This window comes from Equus quagga, chromosome 1, assembly GCF_021613505.1.
Source record: "Equus quagga isolate Etosha38 chromosome 1, UCLA_HA_Equagga_1.0, whole genome shotgun sequence".
In the NCBI taxonomy this organism is placed as follows: domain Eukaryota; kingdom Metazoa; phylum Chordata; class Mammalia; order Perissodactyla; family Equidae; genus Equus; species Equus quagga.
Window position 1 is genome coordinate 109,861,444 of NC_060267.1, and position 15,077 is coordinate 109,876,520.

General features: G+C 42.6%; 1 protein-coding gene across 2 annotated transcripts in view; it reads right to left on the reverse strand.

Moving 5' to 3' along the window:
- EDEM1 (ER degradation enhancing alpha-mannosidase like protein 1) overlaps positions 1-15,077 on the reverse strand; it is a 29,201-nt gene that overhangs the window by 13,009 nt on the left and 1,115 nt on the right. For both annotated transcript variants that reach the window (XM_046657692.1, XM_046657699.1), the window contains exons 2-6: positions 9,863-9,935; positions 6,539-6,642; positions 4,432-4,603; positions 3,252-3,435; positions 814-988 (exon numbers count right to left, since the gene is read on the reverse strand). In XM_046657692.1, the coding sequence (XP_046513648.1) occupies positions 814-988; positions 3,252-3,435; positions 4,432-4,603; positions 6,539-6,642; positions 9,863-9,935 (708 nt within the window). The remainder of the gene's footprint in view (positions 1-813; positions 989-3,251; positions 3,436-4,431; positions 4,604-6,538; positions 6,643-9,862; positions 9,936-15,077) is intronic.

Below are 15,077 nucleotides of genomic sequence, written 5' to 3' on the forward strand. Positions count from 1 at the left end.
TGTTCTTTCTCTTATCAGGCATAAAGACCAATCCTAACAATTCTCTGGAAAATAAAAGAACTAAAATAACTCAGTGATTGACCTGCATTACAGTTCTATCTGCAGTTAAAGCCACAGTTGAACACAGGGATATGTCACCCCTTGTGGTAGCCAGTCTTCAAGGTGGTCCCCAATGACCCCTGCCTCCTGGCAGTCACACCGTGTGCAGTCCCCTCCCACACTGTATCAGGGTAGGTCTGTGTGACCAATAGAGTCAGGCAGAAGTGATGGTGTGTCACTCTGAGATTAGGTCATGAAAGCACGTGGCTTACACCGCAGTCTCTCTCTCTTTCTCTCTGTCTCCGATCACTCACTCTGGGGGAAGCCAGCTGCCTACAAAAAGGCCCATGTGGCAAGGAACTGAGACCTCCAGCAAGGAACTGATGCCTGCCAACCACCAGAGGAGTGAGCCTGGAAGTACTTCCTTCAGTCCCATTTGAGCCTTGTCATGGCTGCTGCCCCCACCAACAGCTTGATGACAGCCTCGTGAGAACCCATGGATCAGCTCGGCTGATCCTGGCCTCCTGACCCTCCGAAACTGTGTGAGATAATGTTTGTTGTTTTAAGCCACCAAGTTTTGGGACAATTTGTTATGCAGCAGTAGATAGCTAACATGCCTCTTCATCCCCAAATGACTGACAACCAACTAGGAGGCAGTAAGGTGAGGGCAGAGACCAACAGACCCTGTGAATTTATGTTGAGAAAAATATAAACTTTTCAGAATGCATTCTGTCTGCTTTACAGGGCAATAGAAGAGATGTTAAGGAGACATACCCTCTTCTTAAGTAGTTCTGAATACTCTGATATGCAGCATTAAACATTTCTAGGTCTTCTTTTTCTCCAAAGAGAATGTAAGATTTCAAGAGGTATTCATAGAAGGAATCCAGTCCGGCACCCAAGCCACTCTGCTTTCCAACCCAATGGCCTGTCTGAATGTTCACAACATTGCCTGTGAAAACAAACAAGGCTCTTTAGGTCCCAACTATCTTCCTATTTCAGCCCCACTGCTCTCCAGCACCTTTGTCCCTGAGAGGTAAGAGAAGGAATAAATGCTTGGCCCTCAAATTTGTGTCAGTCCTACCAGTAGCATGGACAGCCATGAGATCTTTCTGAATACAGTGTTTAGCCACTGATGCAAAAATGGAGAAAACTTTTGGGTCAGCCCCAGTGGCCTAGGGATTAAGTTTGGCACACTCTGCTTCAGTAGCCTGGGTTCAGTTCCCAGGTGCACACCCACACTACTCATCAGTGGCCATGCTGTGGGAGCGGCTCACATACAAAAAGAGAAAGATTGGCAATAGACGTTAGCTCAGGGCAAATCTTCCTCAGGAAAAAAAAAAAAGAGAGAGTGAAAATACTTAATGAAAAAGAAAAACAGGTTTGTCATTTTGCTTTTCCAGATTGACAATGCATTTCAAAAGCCAAAAGAGTGTTCAGCTTTTGATCCAATACTGCTGTTCTGGGAATTTATCCTTAAAAAAAAATGGTTTTAAAAAGAAAAGTATTATGTTGTTCATAGAGAATTATCTGTAAAATGGGAGGAAAAAACTACAGAAATTATACAAATGGATATCCCAAATGTTCAACATCAGAAGAGTTAATGGACTATCATGTAGCTTCTAAAGACAATAACTATGAAAACAAGGTAACTCGAAAATACTTGAATGACTTGCCAAAAGTAAGGCTAACTAAAAATGTTTATTTATGTATCATAACTTGAAAATACATAAAAATTGCACATGGCAGGCTGAAAGGGCCTATGTTAAAAACTTGACAATTTGGGGTGACACTAGTCAACCATTTGGTGTTGGGCAAACAATTTGGGTGATTTTTTTCTTTCTACTATTGTTGTTAAATACAACAAATTTGTAAATAAATTTAAGACCTAAAGGAATAATCAAAAATTTCTTTTAAAAAGCAGTCCTTTCGCAATGACACTCCATGGCTCTAGGACAACCAATCAAGCTACTTCCCAATGACAAAAAGAAAATATTTCTCAATATAAGACAAAGAGTTACACGAGGTAAAAACCCATTTTTAAAAACACCTTGAGTTACCAACATATTGATAATTATTGAAGATGAATGGTGAGTGCACAGGAGTTCATTACTCATATACTTTCTTCCTACCTTAATATGTTTGAAATCTTCAATAATTTTTTTTTAAAGAAGGCATTTCTTTTTTTGTTTTGGCTGAGAAAGATTCACCCTGAGCTAAATCTGTTGCCAATCTTCCTCTTTTCTTTTTTTTTTTTCTCCCCAAGGCCCCAGTACACGGATGTATATTCTAGTTGTAAGTCCTTCTAGCTCTTCTGTGTGGGATGCCGCCACAGCATGGCTACCGACAGACAAGTGGCGTGGCTCCATGCCCAGGAGCTGAACCCGGGCTGCTGAAGCAGAACACACCAAACTTTAACCAGTAGGCCAACAAGGCTGACTCCATAATAGTTTTTTTTAATAACATCTTGACCAAATATTCTCAAGGGAAAAAACCCCCACCTATTATAGGTTTAATCTGGGCTTTCAATCTATTACCACATGCCTTTTTAAAAGGAGAAAGCCACTCTACAAGTAACTCTAAATTCCTATATTTAGATCTTTATATTGAAGCAATATAATCTGCCTCAGAGGCAGTTCTTGTTTTTTTTTTTAGGATTGGCACCTGAACTAATATCTGCTGCCAATCTTCTTCTGTTTTTTTCCTTCTTCTCCCCAGAACCCCCTAGTACACAGTTGTATATTCTAGTTGTAGGTCCTTCTGGCTCTGCTATGTGGGACACCACCTCAGCATGGCCTGATGAGTGGTGCCATATCCATGCCCAGGATCCAAACTAGCAAAATCCTCAGCCGCCAAAGTGGAGTGCACGAACTTAACCATTTGGCCGTGGGGCCAGCCCTGAAGCAGTTCTTTTCATAGCATTTCCATTAATAATTATTTTCAAGTGGAATATGCCAAGGGATTCAAATCAGAAGGGAGCCCTCAAACAGCAAAAGCATCATTCCTTCCCTCGAACATTACAGCATCACTATGCAAAAAGTCACATAAATAATTGGATATGACAGACACCGAGGGCCATTCTTTCTGAGCTGTCAATTTTCAGATTCAATGGTACGAGAAAGAAAGAAGGGAGAGGAGGGAGAGCCCCAGAGAGGGTGAAAGGAAAGAGGGTCAAATGTATGCAGGCCCAGTGGCACAAGAAGGCGCCCCCACACCTAACAATCCTGTATCATTGCTCCGGAGGTTCCAAAGGGCTTTCACTGCTCGCCGGGCCACCCACTCAAATGTGGAATCCCCCAGCAGTCGGCTCAGAATCCCAAACTCCACCAGGAGGGAACCAGCTCCTGCCGTGCACGTCTCATTATTGCTGTCAGGAGGCACACCTGTCTTTAGATTCACCTGGGGACAGGAAGAGACAAAGGATTTGTAGCAAAAGTCAAGGAAACCGCAGGGCTAACAGGCAAGGTCACAGCTACTATACTCCACTAATGAACCCAGCTCACTGGCCCCCACTTTATATCCAAGATGAAGATGGGAGTTAAGTTTCAACAACACAAAGAAGACAACAAGAACACCAGAGCCCTGTTTTATTAATAAGAGCAAGTCTTAGGGGAATCATTATAATGCTATTCACTAATCCACCTCTTTCCAGCAGGTTCTCCTCATGGTTACACACACCAGGCTTTGGCATTACCATGGCAGGCCGTGGAGTCACTTATAGATTTTAGTGAGCTACTATGAACTCACTCTCGCTCAGCGAATGTAAACAAACCTTCGCCTGGGAGACAAAGGAGACACGGCGAGAACATGACAGCGAGTCTCCTCACTGAGGCTCTGTGGTCTGGCAATTCTCTGCTGGTTACCTAAAAGGCTGACTCAATTCCCAGGAGTTCTGGGCTCAGCAAATCAGATGCCGCAAAGACATAATCTTATTCCAGATCTTGCATTTAAATCAGCAGCTAACTTACTGGTCTGTGCAGGCTTTATTTGAAAGATCCATGTGAAGCATTCAAAAGAACATTCACTGAGCTCCTATAACACAAATGTGAGGGTCTTTGGGAAACGCCCCACGTCAGAAATGAATTCCCCTCGCTATTTTGCAGCATGGGATATAAATCCCACCTGCAAAAGGACTTAAGAATACTGGACACAGGAACATAACTCTTTCCATAAGGGGAGAGATTAAGTCACATATGTCACCATATGCCTGGCATACAGTAGGTGCTCAGTAAATGCTGAATTAATTTAAAGATATTTGCATCATACTGAGAGCCAGATTCTCTCAAGGACACGTCTTTCCTCTTCCACATCAGCCCCATTCCTTCCCCCAAATAAATTCATCAATGAAGAGTTTTAGCTCAGGAAGATGGCGGATTGTCAAACCAGTCTACCTACCCGAGGATAGGGGATCCCTGTCTTGGTGTTTTCAAAGGCAGGGAGGAGCCGCACAGCCAGGTCATGAGCCATGTGCAACAATTCATTATCATAATCCTTAATTGTCATGTCGCCAAAGGGCTGCTTGGAGTCAGTGATTATTCTGTGGGCAGAAAGGAGGCTTCCCAGGACCCTAATGACAGGAAGAACAAAAATAATGTAATCATGTTGGTTGTAAACGAACACACGCCAGTGGAGAATGACAGAGGCAGTCTGGAACTCCTTATGGACTCAGAGCTGCCTGGAATCAGAGGGACTGGACTGCCTGGCTTCTTGAAGTCCTTTCCAGCCCAATAATAAATGATCGATTCTTACGTCAACCACATTACTGAAAGGAAGAAAGGGAGCCGTTCCTCTGAGGCGACTGAGAATAACGCCACTTAAAGGAATAACTCATGTTTGGTAATTTCAATCATCTCATCGGAAGGGAGGGGACTAATTATTCTCAGAATAAATATTACCTTTCAGTATTAACAAATTACTCTTGATTTCTCCCACTTGAGGAAAAACTTAGCCATATAAGAAACAGAAAGGGGAAAGACAAAAGAATACTAAGTGACTTTTGTAGTTTTAGCTGCCAAGCAACTGATGAAATTCTCTAACTTCCAGCAAAGAGAAAAGGCGAGGAAGAGGAGAAGATGAAGAAAAAATGACCTACTCAGAGGTAGGAGGCACCAGCTTAGATCTGCATCCCGGACGAGCCAGGAATTCGTGTCCCACTTCAACGATCTGAAGTGGATTTCGACATGTTTCAGAACAAATGTTTTCATAACTTTAATTATGAATATTGCATCTGGAATGTTACACAGTAATACAATTTTCAAAAAATTTAAATGAAATAGCAGAACAGTCACAATACTGTCATCCCCCTTATTCACAGTTTCACTTTCCGCGATATCAGTTACCCACAGTCAACTATGGTCTGAAGATATTAAATGGAAAATTCCAGAACTATACAAGTCGTAAGTTTTAAACTGCACGCCACTCTGAGTAGTGTGATAAAATCTTGTGCCATCCCACTCCGTACTGCCCAGGACAAGAATCATCCCTTTGTCCAGCGGATCCATGCTGTGCGTGCTACCTGCCCATTAGTCACTTAGCAGCCATCTAGGTTATCAGATTGACTGCCTCAGTAATGCAGTGCTTGTGTTCAGGTAACCCTTATTTTACTTAACAATGGCCCCAAAGCGCAAGAGTAGTGCTGCTGGTAATTTGGCTATGCCAAAGAGAAGCCTTAAAGTGCTTCCTTTAAGTGAAAAGGTGAAAATTCTCACCCTAACGAGGAAAGAAAACAAACTGTATGCTGAGGTCGCTAAGATCTATGGTAACTTTTATTACAGCATGTTGTTATATTGTTCTATTTTATTGTTTGTTATTGTTGTTAATCTCATACTGTGCCTAATTTATAAACTAAACTTTATCACAGATATGTATGTAAAGGAAAAAACACAGTATATATATAGTGCTCAGTACTATCCACAGCTTCAAGCATCCACGGGGGATCTTGGAACCTCTCCCCCGTGGATAAGGGGGAACTACTGTATATCAAGCTACAAAACTGGGTATGAAACATGAGCCCAATACACTGGGGGTGGGGAGAGCAAGGGGGGGGAGGGGGAGGGATACACACACACACACACACACACACACACACACACACGGAGGAAATACACCCAAACGGTAAGAAGCGGTCTTTCTGTGGGTTGTAAGTAAGATGGGAAAGTTTCATTTCCTTCAGAAATATATAGGGGTTTTCCTAGGACACACTGAAGGAAGGAAAAGAGACCAGACAAAAAGCAAAACCGTGAAAAACTGCATTAAAGGAACCCCTATCTTACACCTTCATTCACCTTCAAGTGTGTCTTTCTGTTTAGTCAAAAACATAATTACTTTGAAATGTCAATCGTTTCAGTTGTGATAAATCCAAAAACAGATGAAAAATGGATGCTGCGCCCACAAGATCCACAGGGACTCTCTCCCTGGATCTCGTGGCTGGCAGACCCCCACGGGGGTTTTTCTCCCTACACACACAAAAGAAGCCTTCAATCCAGTTTATGCACTATTTTACCTTATTGTGGCCTCAAAGACTTGGACGGTGGAATCTTTGTCAAATGAAACTGTGTTGATCACTAACTTGACTGCTTTCTGGAACTCGGATGAATTTCCCATTATCTTTAAAAAGAGGAACACAAACCATTACAACAGCTTGAAATGAACCTGAGGCTCCGTGACCACAGGAGCTGGGCCACCTCATCTAAATGTCAGTCTGTGTGGTTTCACCACCCGCGGGAGTAGAAACACAAAAGGTAGAAAAGCACAGTTCTCTCTTAGAATATATTCTAGGACAGATGGCAAGCCTATTTCCTCCAACTCCAGAATCATACCTCCAAATGGCACAACTGTGAAAATAATTCCTCATAAAATCATTAGCACCCCTCATCTTCCCACTCTCCCTCAGACTTCAGTCTGATCTTATTTAGCATGCGAGGCATTATGGTTCCTAAAATGAGTAAAACTAAATCCCAAAACTGAAGAAACAAAACTATGACTTTCCCTCTGCTCCTCAAATAATCGACGGCTTGGGTGCTTGGCTCCCAGGAGACCAAAACATCTGGAAAACTGACTTGTTGCTTGTTACCCAGGTGTCTAAACACTTTGAAAAATGGTAATATTATCTTTTGGAGCATAGCATAAACCAGTGACTTCAAAACAAAACATCCAAATATCAGCTCTGTGTGCTTTTTAAAAAGTGATCTAGAATAACAACTCCTATTTTGGGTACGTGGATATGACTTCATACCAAGCTGCTCTCTCCTATACGAAGTGTAAATTGGGCATAAAATTTTATAGATTAACCTGCACTGAAACTTTCGTTCTGTTCAAAATTTTATGACAATCCTGCAACTATAATGACATCATAAGGACACACACAAAAAAACAAGGAAAAACAATTTCACCCAGACACTACTTCTCTCCAGTGTGTCTTGTTTCCTAATATTTATTGGTCTAGTGCATCTTTTTTTTCCCCTCCTCCTGGTTATTTTGCTGAAACACACAGAGCAAGTACAGACGCTTCTTCTGGCTTTCAGTTCTTTCTTTTTCAAAGATTATGCAATAATGCTGCAAGTTGCACCCAATGCTCAGGGGATTGCCATGTTCCACGTGTTTCCACAGCACATCTGTTAGAGCCTGTTTAAATTGTTAGCAAAAGAAAAGGACAACCTCAACAGAAGTAGCACCTGAGAACTAAGCCTGAAGTGCTGACATGTTAAAAGCTCGATCTCCTACAATGAAAACCACAGAGACGGGTTTATTTCCTTATAGATGTTTACCAGCAACAATATCTGTTAGCAGCTGTAGATGCTGATATGATCTCAGACCAAGCGGAGGATTATGAAGGAAGCCAGCAACTTTCAATTACATATTGTAATTTACCATTTTAGTCAGATAGCTACAGAACAGAGTAACCAGGTTACGAAACAATGCGCTCAGGCTTAAGAAAAGCACATTGGACAGAAGAGTTTAATAAGTTTCTTTACTGTAGGACTTCTCAGTGCCTTTAAAATGCTGGTGTGCAATGTGGCTCTCCAGTAGTGAGACAGACATGCAGACTTTCTCAAGTTCATTTGGGAACAGAATTCTTCTTTCAGGAGGGTCTAACCTTGGAATATGCATTGGGAAATGCTGAATTAGTAGAAATTCATTTTTGAACACATATTTGCACTCCTATTATGTACCAGACACCATTAGGTGTGGAGAGAGTAGAGTAAATATAGAGATAAGATCTCTGTACTTAATAAGCATGACAGTGGGATAAAAAGACACAATGGGGGGCCGGCCCAGTGCCGGAGCGGTTAAGTTCACACGTTCCGCTTCTCTGTGGCCCAGGGGTCACCGGTTCTGATACCGGGTGTGGACATGGCACTGCTTGGCAAGCCATGCTGTGGTAGGCGTCCCACATACAAAGTAAAGGAAGATGGGCACGGATGTTAGCTCAGGGCCAGTCTTCCTCAGCAAAAAGAGGAGGACTGGCAGCTGATGTTAGCTCAGGGCTAACCTTCCTAAAAAAAAAAAAAAAAAGACACAAGGGGGCAAAAAAAAAAAAAGAGAGCTCAGGGAGAAGAGGTGAGCTTTCATAAACTATATATGAGTCTTAGGACTTTTTTTTAAGCAACACTTGAAAGCTGAGTCAGCCTCTTGTATCTTCAACAAATTAACTCTAATTAGGTCGAACATACTTGTCTGGGCACATTTTGATCAGGGACGGCAGGTGACAAAGTGCAGCAGCAATAACTTCCGAAGGAGATATTGGGGGACTAAACTGCTTTGCAACTACCACCTGGCAGAATGAGATCCCAGATCTCTTATTAGACCACGGGCCCAGTAGAACGTAGAATGACCTCTCAAGCTCTCTTCAAGTTCTGGTAATTCTACTACTAGCAAGATACCAGCCAGCTGTAATGCAAACTTAGCTTGCATTACCCAGTTCTTACTCCTGACAGTTTCAAAGTCTTCTAAGGAAAGTTACAAGAAATCAAACTAAATTACTAAATGCAGGATTTGGGCTAGACTACAGTAAGAATTTTCTAATGGTCAAGGCTTACTGGACAATGAAGAAGAGCACAGAGGTGGTAAAATCACCTTTCTAAGAAGATTTGAAAGCAATGCTATGGGGGAGTCCAGTCTCGTGGGAGCTCTATTCTACAGTGAAAGGTCACAAAGCCGACCAAATATACATCTTGGCCTGCTAAGTTCCAGGCCACAGGGCCTTCCTGCTTTCAACGTGCTTCTGCAAATCTGTTCAAGGGTCTCCTATTCCCCAGACTCAATGAGGGAAACCAGAGGATGAGGAGGCAAAGGCAGCACCTGGTGGGCAGCCCAGGTGTGGAGTGGGCAGTGTCCACAAAACACAGAGGAGCAAATAAAGAGGAGCGTTTACAGAGAGGGTCCCTGCGCAGGGGCCGGGCCAGAGCTCAGACACGCTCCTGGGGAGCCAGGAGCTGGATGACACTTCAGGGGACCTAGCAACCCTGAGATCTTGTCTTTTACTCCTGAAATCTTCACTACAGTAACTGTCAACTTAATGAAATTCTCTATGGGTTCCTTTAGGGAATAAAATAGGGAGAAACTGGTAGAAAAATAGGTTCCCTAAAACCAACCACACTTCCTTCTCCATTTTTGTAGGGGAATCACATTTCGCCTCGCTGAAGCTTCAGTGCTTCTCTTGCTCTCCTCATTAAGGTCATTAAAATAAACTATAGCTATCAAAGCTACAGATACATTTTGAGTATCGGGTTTCCTGGAATTCCCATTCTTGGGGGAAACTAGGGGTAATTAACTCCAAAATATCTTAACCAATTAAAAAGTAATAATAATAAGGCTGAACACTTACTGCAAGTGTATCCAACGCATCAACAAGAGTCAATGAGTAGTTCCCTAGGACATCATTGATGTTCAGATTTGAACTGAAAAAGAAATAAAATTAAAATTAAACAACGGTACTTTATTTTAAAAGAGAAAAAAGACAATAAAACTAAACACCCATCAGAAACTAAAATTGCTGGCAACTCTTATTTATTCAGGGACTGTCATGGGTAGACCAGGGTGGCAAAGGTCTCTCTGCTTCACAAGTGACAGTTTCTATGGTGTCTACAAGTAGAACCGAGTTACAGAACCGCAGACACAGACTTATACTATAGTGGAAAGAATCGGTACAGGAAGTCAGGAGACAGTGAACAAGAGTCACCTGCCCTCCTGAGACAGTTTTTTATCACCAAAAATAATCTTTCTCTCCAATTTCAAAAAGCTCTGATTTCAAAAGCACTAAGAAAGTAAAAGGAGAGACTCTGTCCTATGACCGGCCTGTAACACTCGAACAGAGAAATCAGACCTGCCAGAGATTACACACAGAAAGATGCAAATGCCTTCAGCTACAGTCACAACATCGCTCACCTGTCCTTTGGTTGGGGGGAATAACATAACTTCTTCATATCATTTTTTCACTTACATCTCACCCAAAGAATCCCCATCATCTCCACAGTTCTAAGGAGATGTTTTTTTAACATGAATCAAGGCAGGACTTCTCTTAATTATGGTGCATAAACGTTTACGCACACCCCTGCCTTATAACCAGCACCAATTTCCCATTCTGAAACAAGCTCGAGAACCCAGCTTCAGGACGGTGAGAAGGGTCAAGCTCCTCAGCCACTCGGAGGGTTCTTTGTCACACTAAAATCAATAACGAAGACAACTGACACATCTGGGAAGGGCAGGGACGGAGAAATAGAGAGTAACAAGGTGCAGCTTGACAAATTCTGGGCAGTTCTGTTACTCCCCTGCCCCAGTCCCACAAACCCAGAAAGAAACTGCAGAAGTTTGGAAAAGATGATAGTCAGGGGAGAAAAAAGACGACTGTTTAAAGATGATGTTTATTGAAGCCCAAAGTGAAAAAGCCCTGGTTCTGTCTTCTGCCAGAGATTCCCTGATATTCTGACCTCTTCTCTCAAATCCCCAGGCCCCCTTCTCTCCTCCTTGGCTCCCTCCCACAGGTCCTTGTCTCACTTGCCTGTGGGCAGCATCTCCATGTTCCTGGCGGCTTCCTATGCTCCCTGAGGCCTCCTACGGGCCTTAGCTGGAGTGACACGGGCCTTGCATAACGCAGGCATCGACAGCTTCAACACTTCACATCTGATCTTATTTGAACCTTCCAGTTGCCTTGTTTTATGCTGTGCTATGTCACTTAATCTAGGACAAAGAATTTATAGCAAAATTTTAGATACATTTTTTGAATGAAGCTGTAGAGAAGGGGTTATCTAGGAACCAGGGCTATCTCATCCCTCGCAAGCTATGAAGTCAGCAAACCTCATGCCTGCAAAATTGCACCTGCTTCTTGGGTTTGTTGGTTCTTTCTAATAAACTTATATAACTGCAAAAGATCCTCTAAAGACAAGAGCTGTGGATTAAAATAAGCACTTCAAGGGCAGTGCCAGCCAGAAAGGATACAGGAAGTGCTGAAAGTTAAGGAGAAGGTCAAAGTAGACAGGGAGATCTTCGTGCTCAATTTTGCCAACTCAAGAACATTCTGTTGGGCTTAAATATTTAACTTATTTCTCTGCTTCTCTGAAACAAAGAGAGGGCTCCAACAACCCACCTCACCAGAAAATGGTTCTCTCATCACTTAGCAGCCAAGCTAGATGGTGAATGAACCACATGTAACCAACCACCTTGTCCTCAGTTACACCGGAACCTGTGGCTTCTGTCACCCCTCCACCTGCACAGGCCCATGGCAGGTGTTATTAATTTTGATCACTGCACTCCTTCCCATGTTTTATTGTGCTTTTCCTTTTAGGCTATAACTAAATGGCCCTAGGTTTAAAAAATGCTTCTCAATACAATACCCAAGCAATCATTAACAATTAACAACCATAAGAGTTGCCACAGAAAGAAAATGTATTTGCAATTACTAGGGTGTTTCCTTTCCTCCACTCGAGTCAGACAAATCCACTCAAAGATCTAAGGTGTTCATTAAAACACTTTAAATTCTTTTCTACCCAATAATTGCTATATACTCTTTCAAACTTGCCACTATAGAAAAAAAGAAAAAGGAGGAGGGGAATGAAGGAAAAAGTAGACTCCATAAAATGTTCCCATTGTGGAAGTAAGACTGTGGATTGGTTCTTTGAGGATATTCCTCATCAACGGCCAGCTTGACGATAACTTCTAAGCGCCTCCAGCCAAGAACTCAATCTTCCTGTACAAGGTTAGGCTCAAAAGTACACATCTTTTACATAACCTGCTGGCTGAACCGTGATGACCCAGAATTAAACTCTCCCTTAATTTACCATGTGGAACCGTTCATGACATTCACCCCACTGTGAATTGTCAACGTTCTTATCACTCTGAAACAGAGAGGATGAAGAAAACTGTGGCCTTTGATAGAAAAGTTTTGATTACATAGCTAACAAAATCAAACGTGTGTAAAATAAAAATTCCTACATACCCTTAACCTGTAACAGCTGTTCAGAAATCCACCCAGTGCTGTGTAAGCACAGAGATAATATAAGAAACACTCCCTGTGTTCAAGGGATTGACAAACCACGGAGACAGGACAAAGGGAAAGGAAGATGAAACACAACAGAACTCAATGCTCAAATGATGTTAAAATGCGGAAGAGCAGCTCAAAGGAAAGGAACCAGAAGGAGAACTGAGTAAATCAAGGAAAACTATCTTCAAACAGTTTAACAGCATCATAGAAAAAGACTCGAGCCTGACTGAAGGAAAATAGGACTTTAGAAAGAAAGAGGAATGCAGAGGAAGCTAGCGATGCCTAGGAATGAGTCGGGGTGGGGCGGGGGGCGGGTGTCAATATTTCTTGGTTTGCTACTTTGAGATTTGCTTTTTGTTTGAATAGCAATGTGACTGAGGAGAGCACAAGGGTCATGTGACTGACTATAGTTATCATTCACAAGATTGCAAAAATATAATATCCAAATTTACTCAAAGAAACTTCTGAATTTGGAACCTCCAACCCAAATTGGGGATGTGAGAGGAACTGACTTTGCATAGTAAAGCTGGACAGAAAGATTTGCTATTTTTGAAGCATTCAGGTTTTATTTACTTTATGTTAACTCCTCACCCAACCTCCAGTCAAACAAGACAGGCAAGATAAGCCTCAATAAACGAGGCTTAACGAAAAGATACTCATGTTTATCACCCACATTTTGTTCCTGTACTTTTTATATAATATTCTCACAGCTACTTCACTCCATTTTTCAGACTCATCATTAGAATACATTTGACAACAATCATTAAAATAAATCTGATTTTAAAAAAATCTAAATGATTCTTATTACAAGTTATCTCCTTCAGGGATGAAAATGTGTCCTGTTGTTTCAGAGCCAGAATGACAAAGCTTCGGTTCTAAACTTTCCTTGAAAACACTGAAATCTGAGAGGAGTTAAAGGAAGGAAAGTAAGAAAAATTGACCTTTCCACCCTTTGTAAGTGGCCAGCGTGAGGAATCTACTTGAGGCCCCTGTAACCCCAGAGCCCTCACACCTCCTCAAAGGCCTGACGGTTTACCAACCAAAAGGTTTATTAACCTCTGGGCACAACCCTTCCCAAATGCCATCCCCCCAGTATTTCTAACTTCCATCTTTCTAACAGCAACATATCTGTCTCAAAGCAACCTGACCTCAATTGACCCAGACTGCCACTGCACACCAAACCATAACACTCGTCAGCAGACTTCATCCTGAAACAAAGGCCTGTGCCACCCGGAAACAGCACAGGGACCAGCCAGCTAATCAACCGCCACCACACCTTGCAGGAGAGGGGCTCCACTCTCCAGAGGGTTCTTAAGGTTCGTTAAGAAAAGCATTAAAATGTTCGACTCACTCTCTAGATGATCATATTCCCCAGTGAAAGTGTTATCACAAGTTCCCATAAACCGTTTTCCTGAGGTCCACACCATAAAAGGAAATCTGAGAAAAAAGTCTGTGAGACAGAATAAGGAGAGTCCCCTTCCTTCTGGTACTACCATGAGCATTAGTGAGAAAACACAATTAAGATCCAAAATACGTACACACACTTTGATTTCATCTATGTAAAAAATGTGTAGGCACATGGGCAGGAGCTGGCAGGAACGACAAAATAAAAATAATTCTGGTGAGATTTTAGGCCTTTTTCCTTCAAATTTTAATATTTTTTCTCCTGAAAAAATTGAAATCGAAAGAAAACAGATAGGTGTAAATTCTGATAAGTCAAGCAAGACAAAGAACTCATTAATTTCCTATAATCTGGAAAGACCCAGTACTTCTAGTCAAAATTTAATAAACTTTTTTCTAAAAAAGTGAGATAGAAAATATTTATATGTATAAAGCCTGATATGGTGAACAAGAAAAATAACTCCGTTTCCTACAATTTTAGAAGCTATCCTTTCTAAAGTCCTTTGAAGTTAGCCTGTGATGAGCCCTTGCTGCACTAAAACTCATGCTCTCAGACTGAAATTTAAGACATGAATTTGTAGATAACCAAACCATCTTTAAAATTCTTCAAGCCCATTTAGCCTATGGGCTTCCTCTTTAGGACCTAAGGATTGGACTCTGCTGCTTTTCATCAGGTGAAAGAAAATGCACGTCCGCAACGTCCAAAGGCACCCAGAGGGTGTGGTGCCAAGGCACTGAGCAGGCCAACTCCTCCACTCCCACCTAAGGGGAAGGACCCAGAGGATGGCAGTCATCTACCCGCCGAACAGGGTCAGTACGCCTTGCCCTCCGGCTAAAAGGTCCTTAGCTGGGTGTGCTGACCTCTTGGACTCTGAAATCAACAGCAGTGACCCTTGAAGCTCAGCCTCCGAAAACACGGCTGGTGTGAAGCCGGGCGGGGGGGGGGGGGGGGGGGGGGGCACGACGGGGACTGGCCGACCTTCCCTGACAGCCCTGCCACCAGAGCAGGGGGCACTTTACGGAGCAGATGGTATGGGGCAGTGACGCTGACAGCCAATTCAGCGGCCAAGGAATCCCAGCCCGAGAATCAGGACCCCAAATCTGGGCCAGACAGCCTCTCTCCCTCCCACCTAACTATCCTTAGCCTAAGCAGCAGACCCTG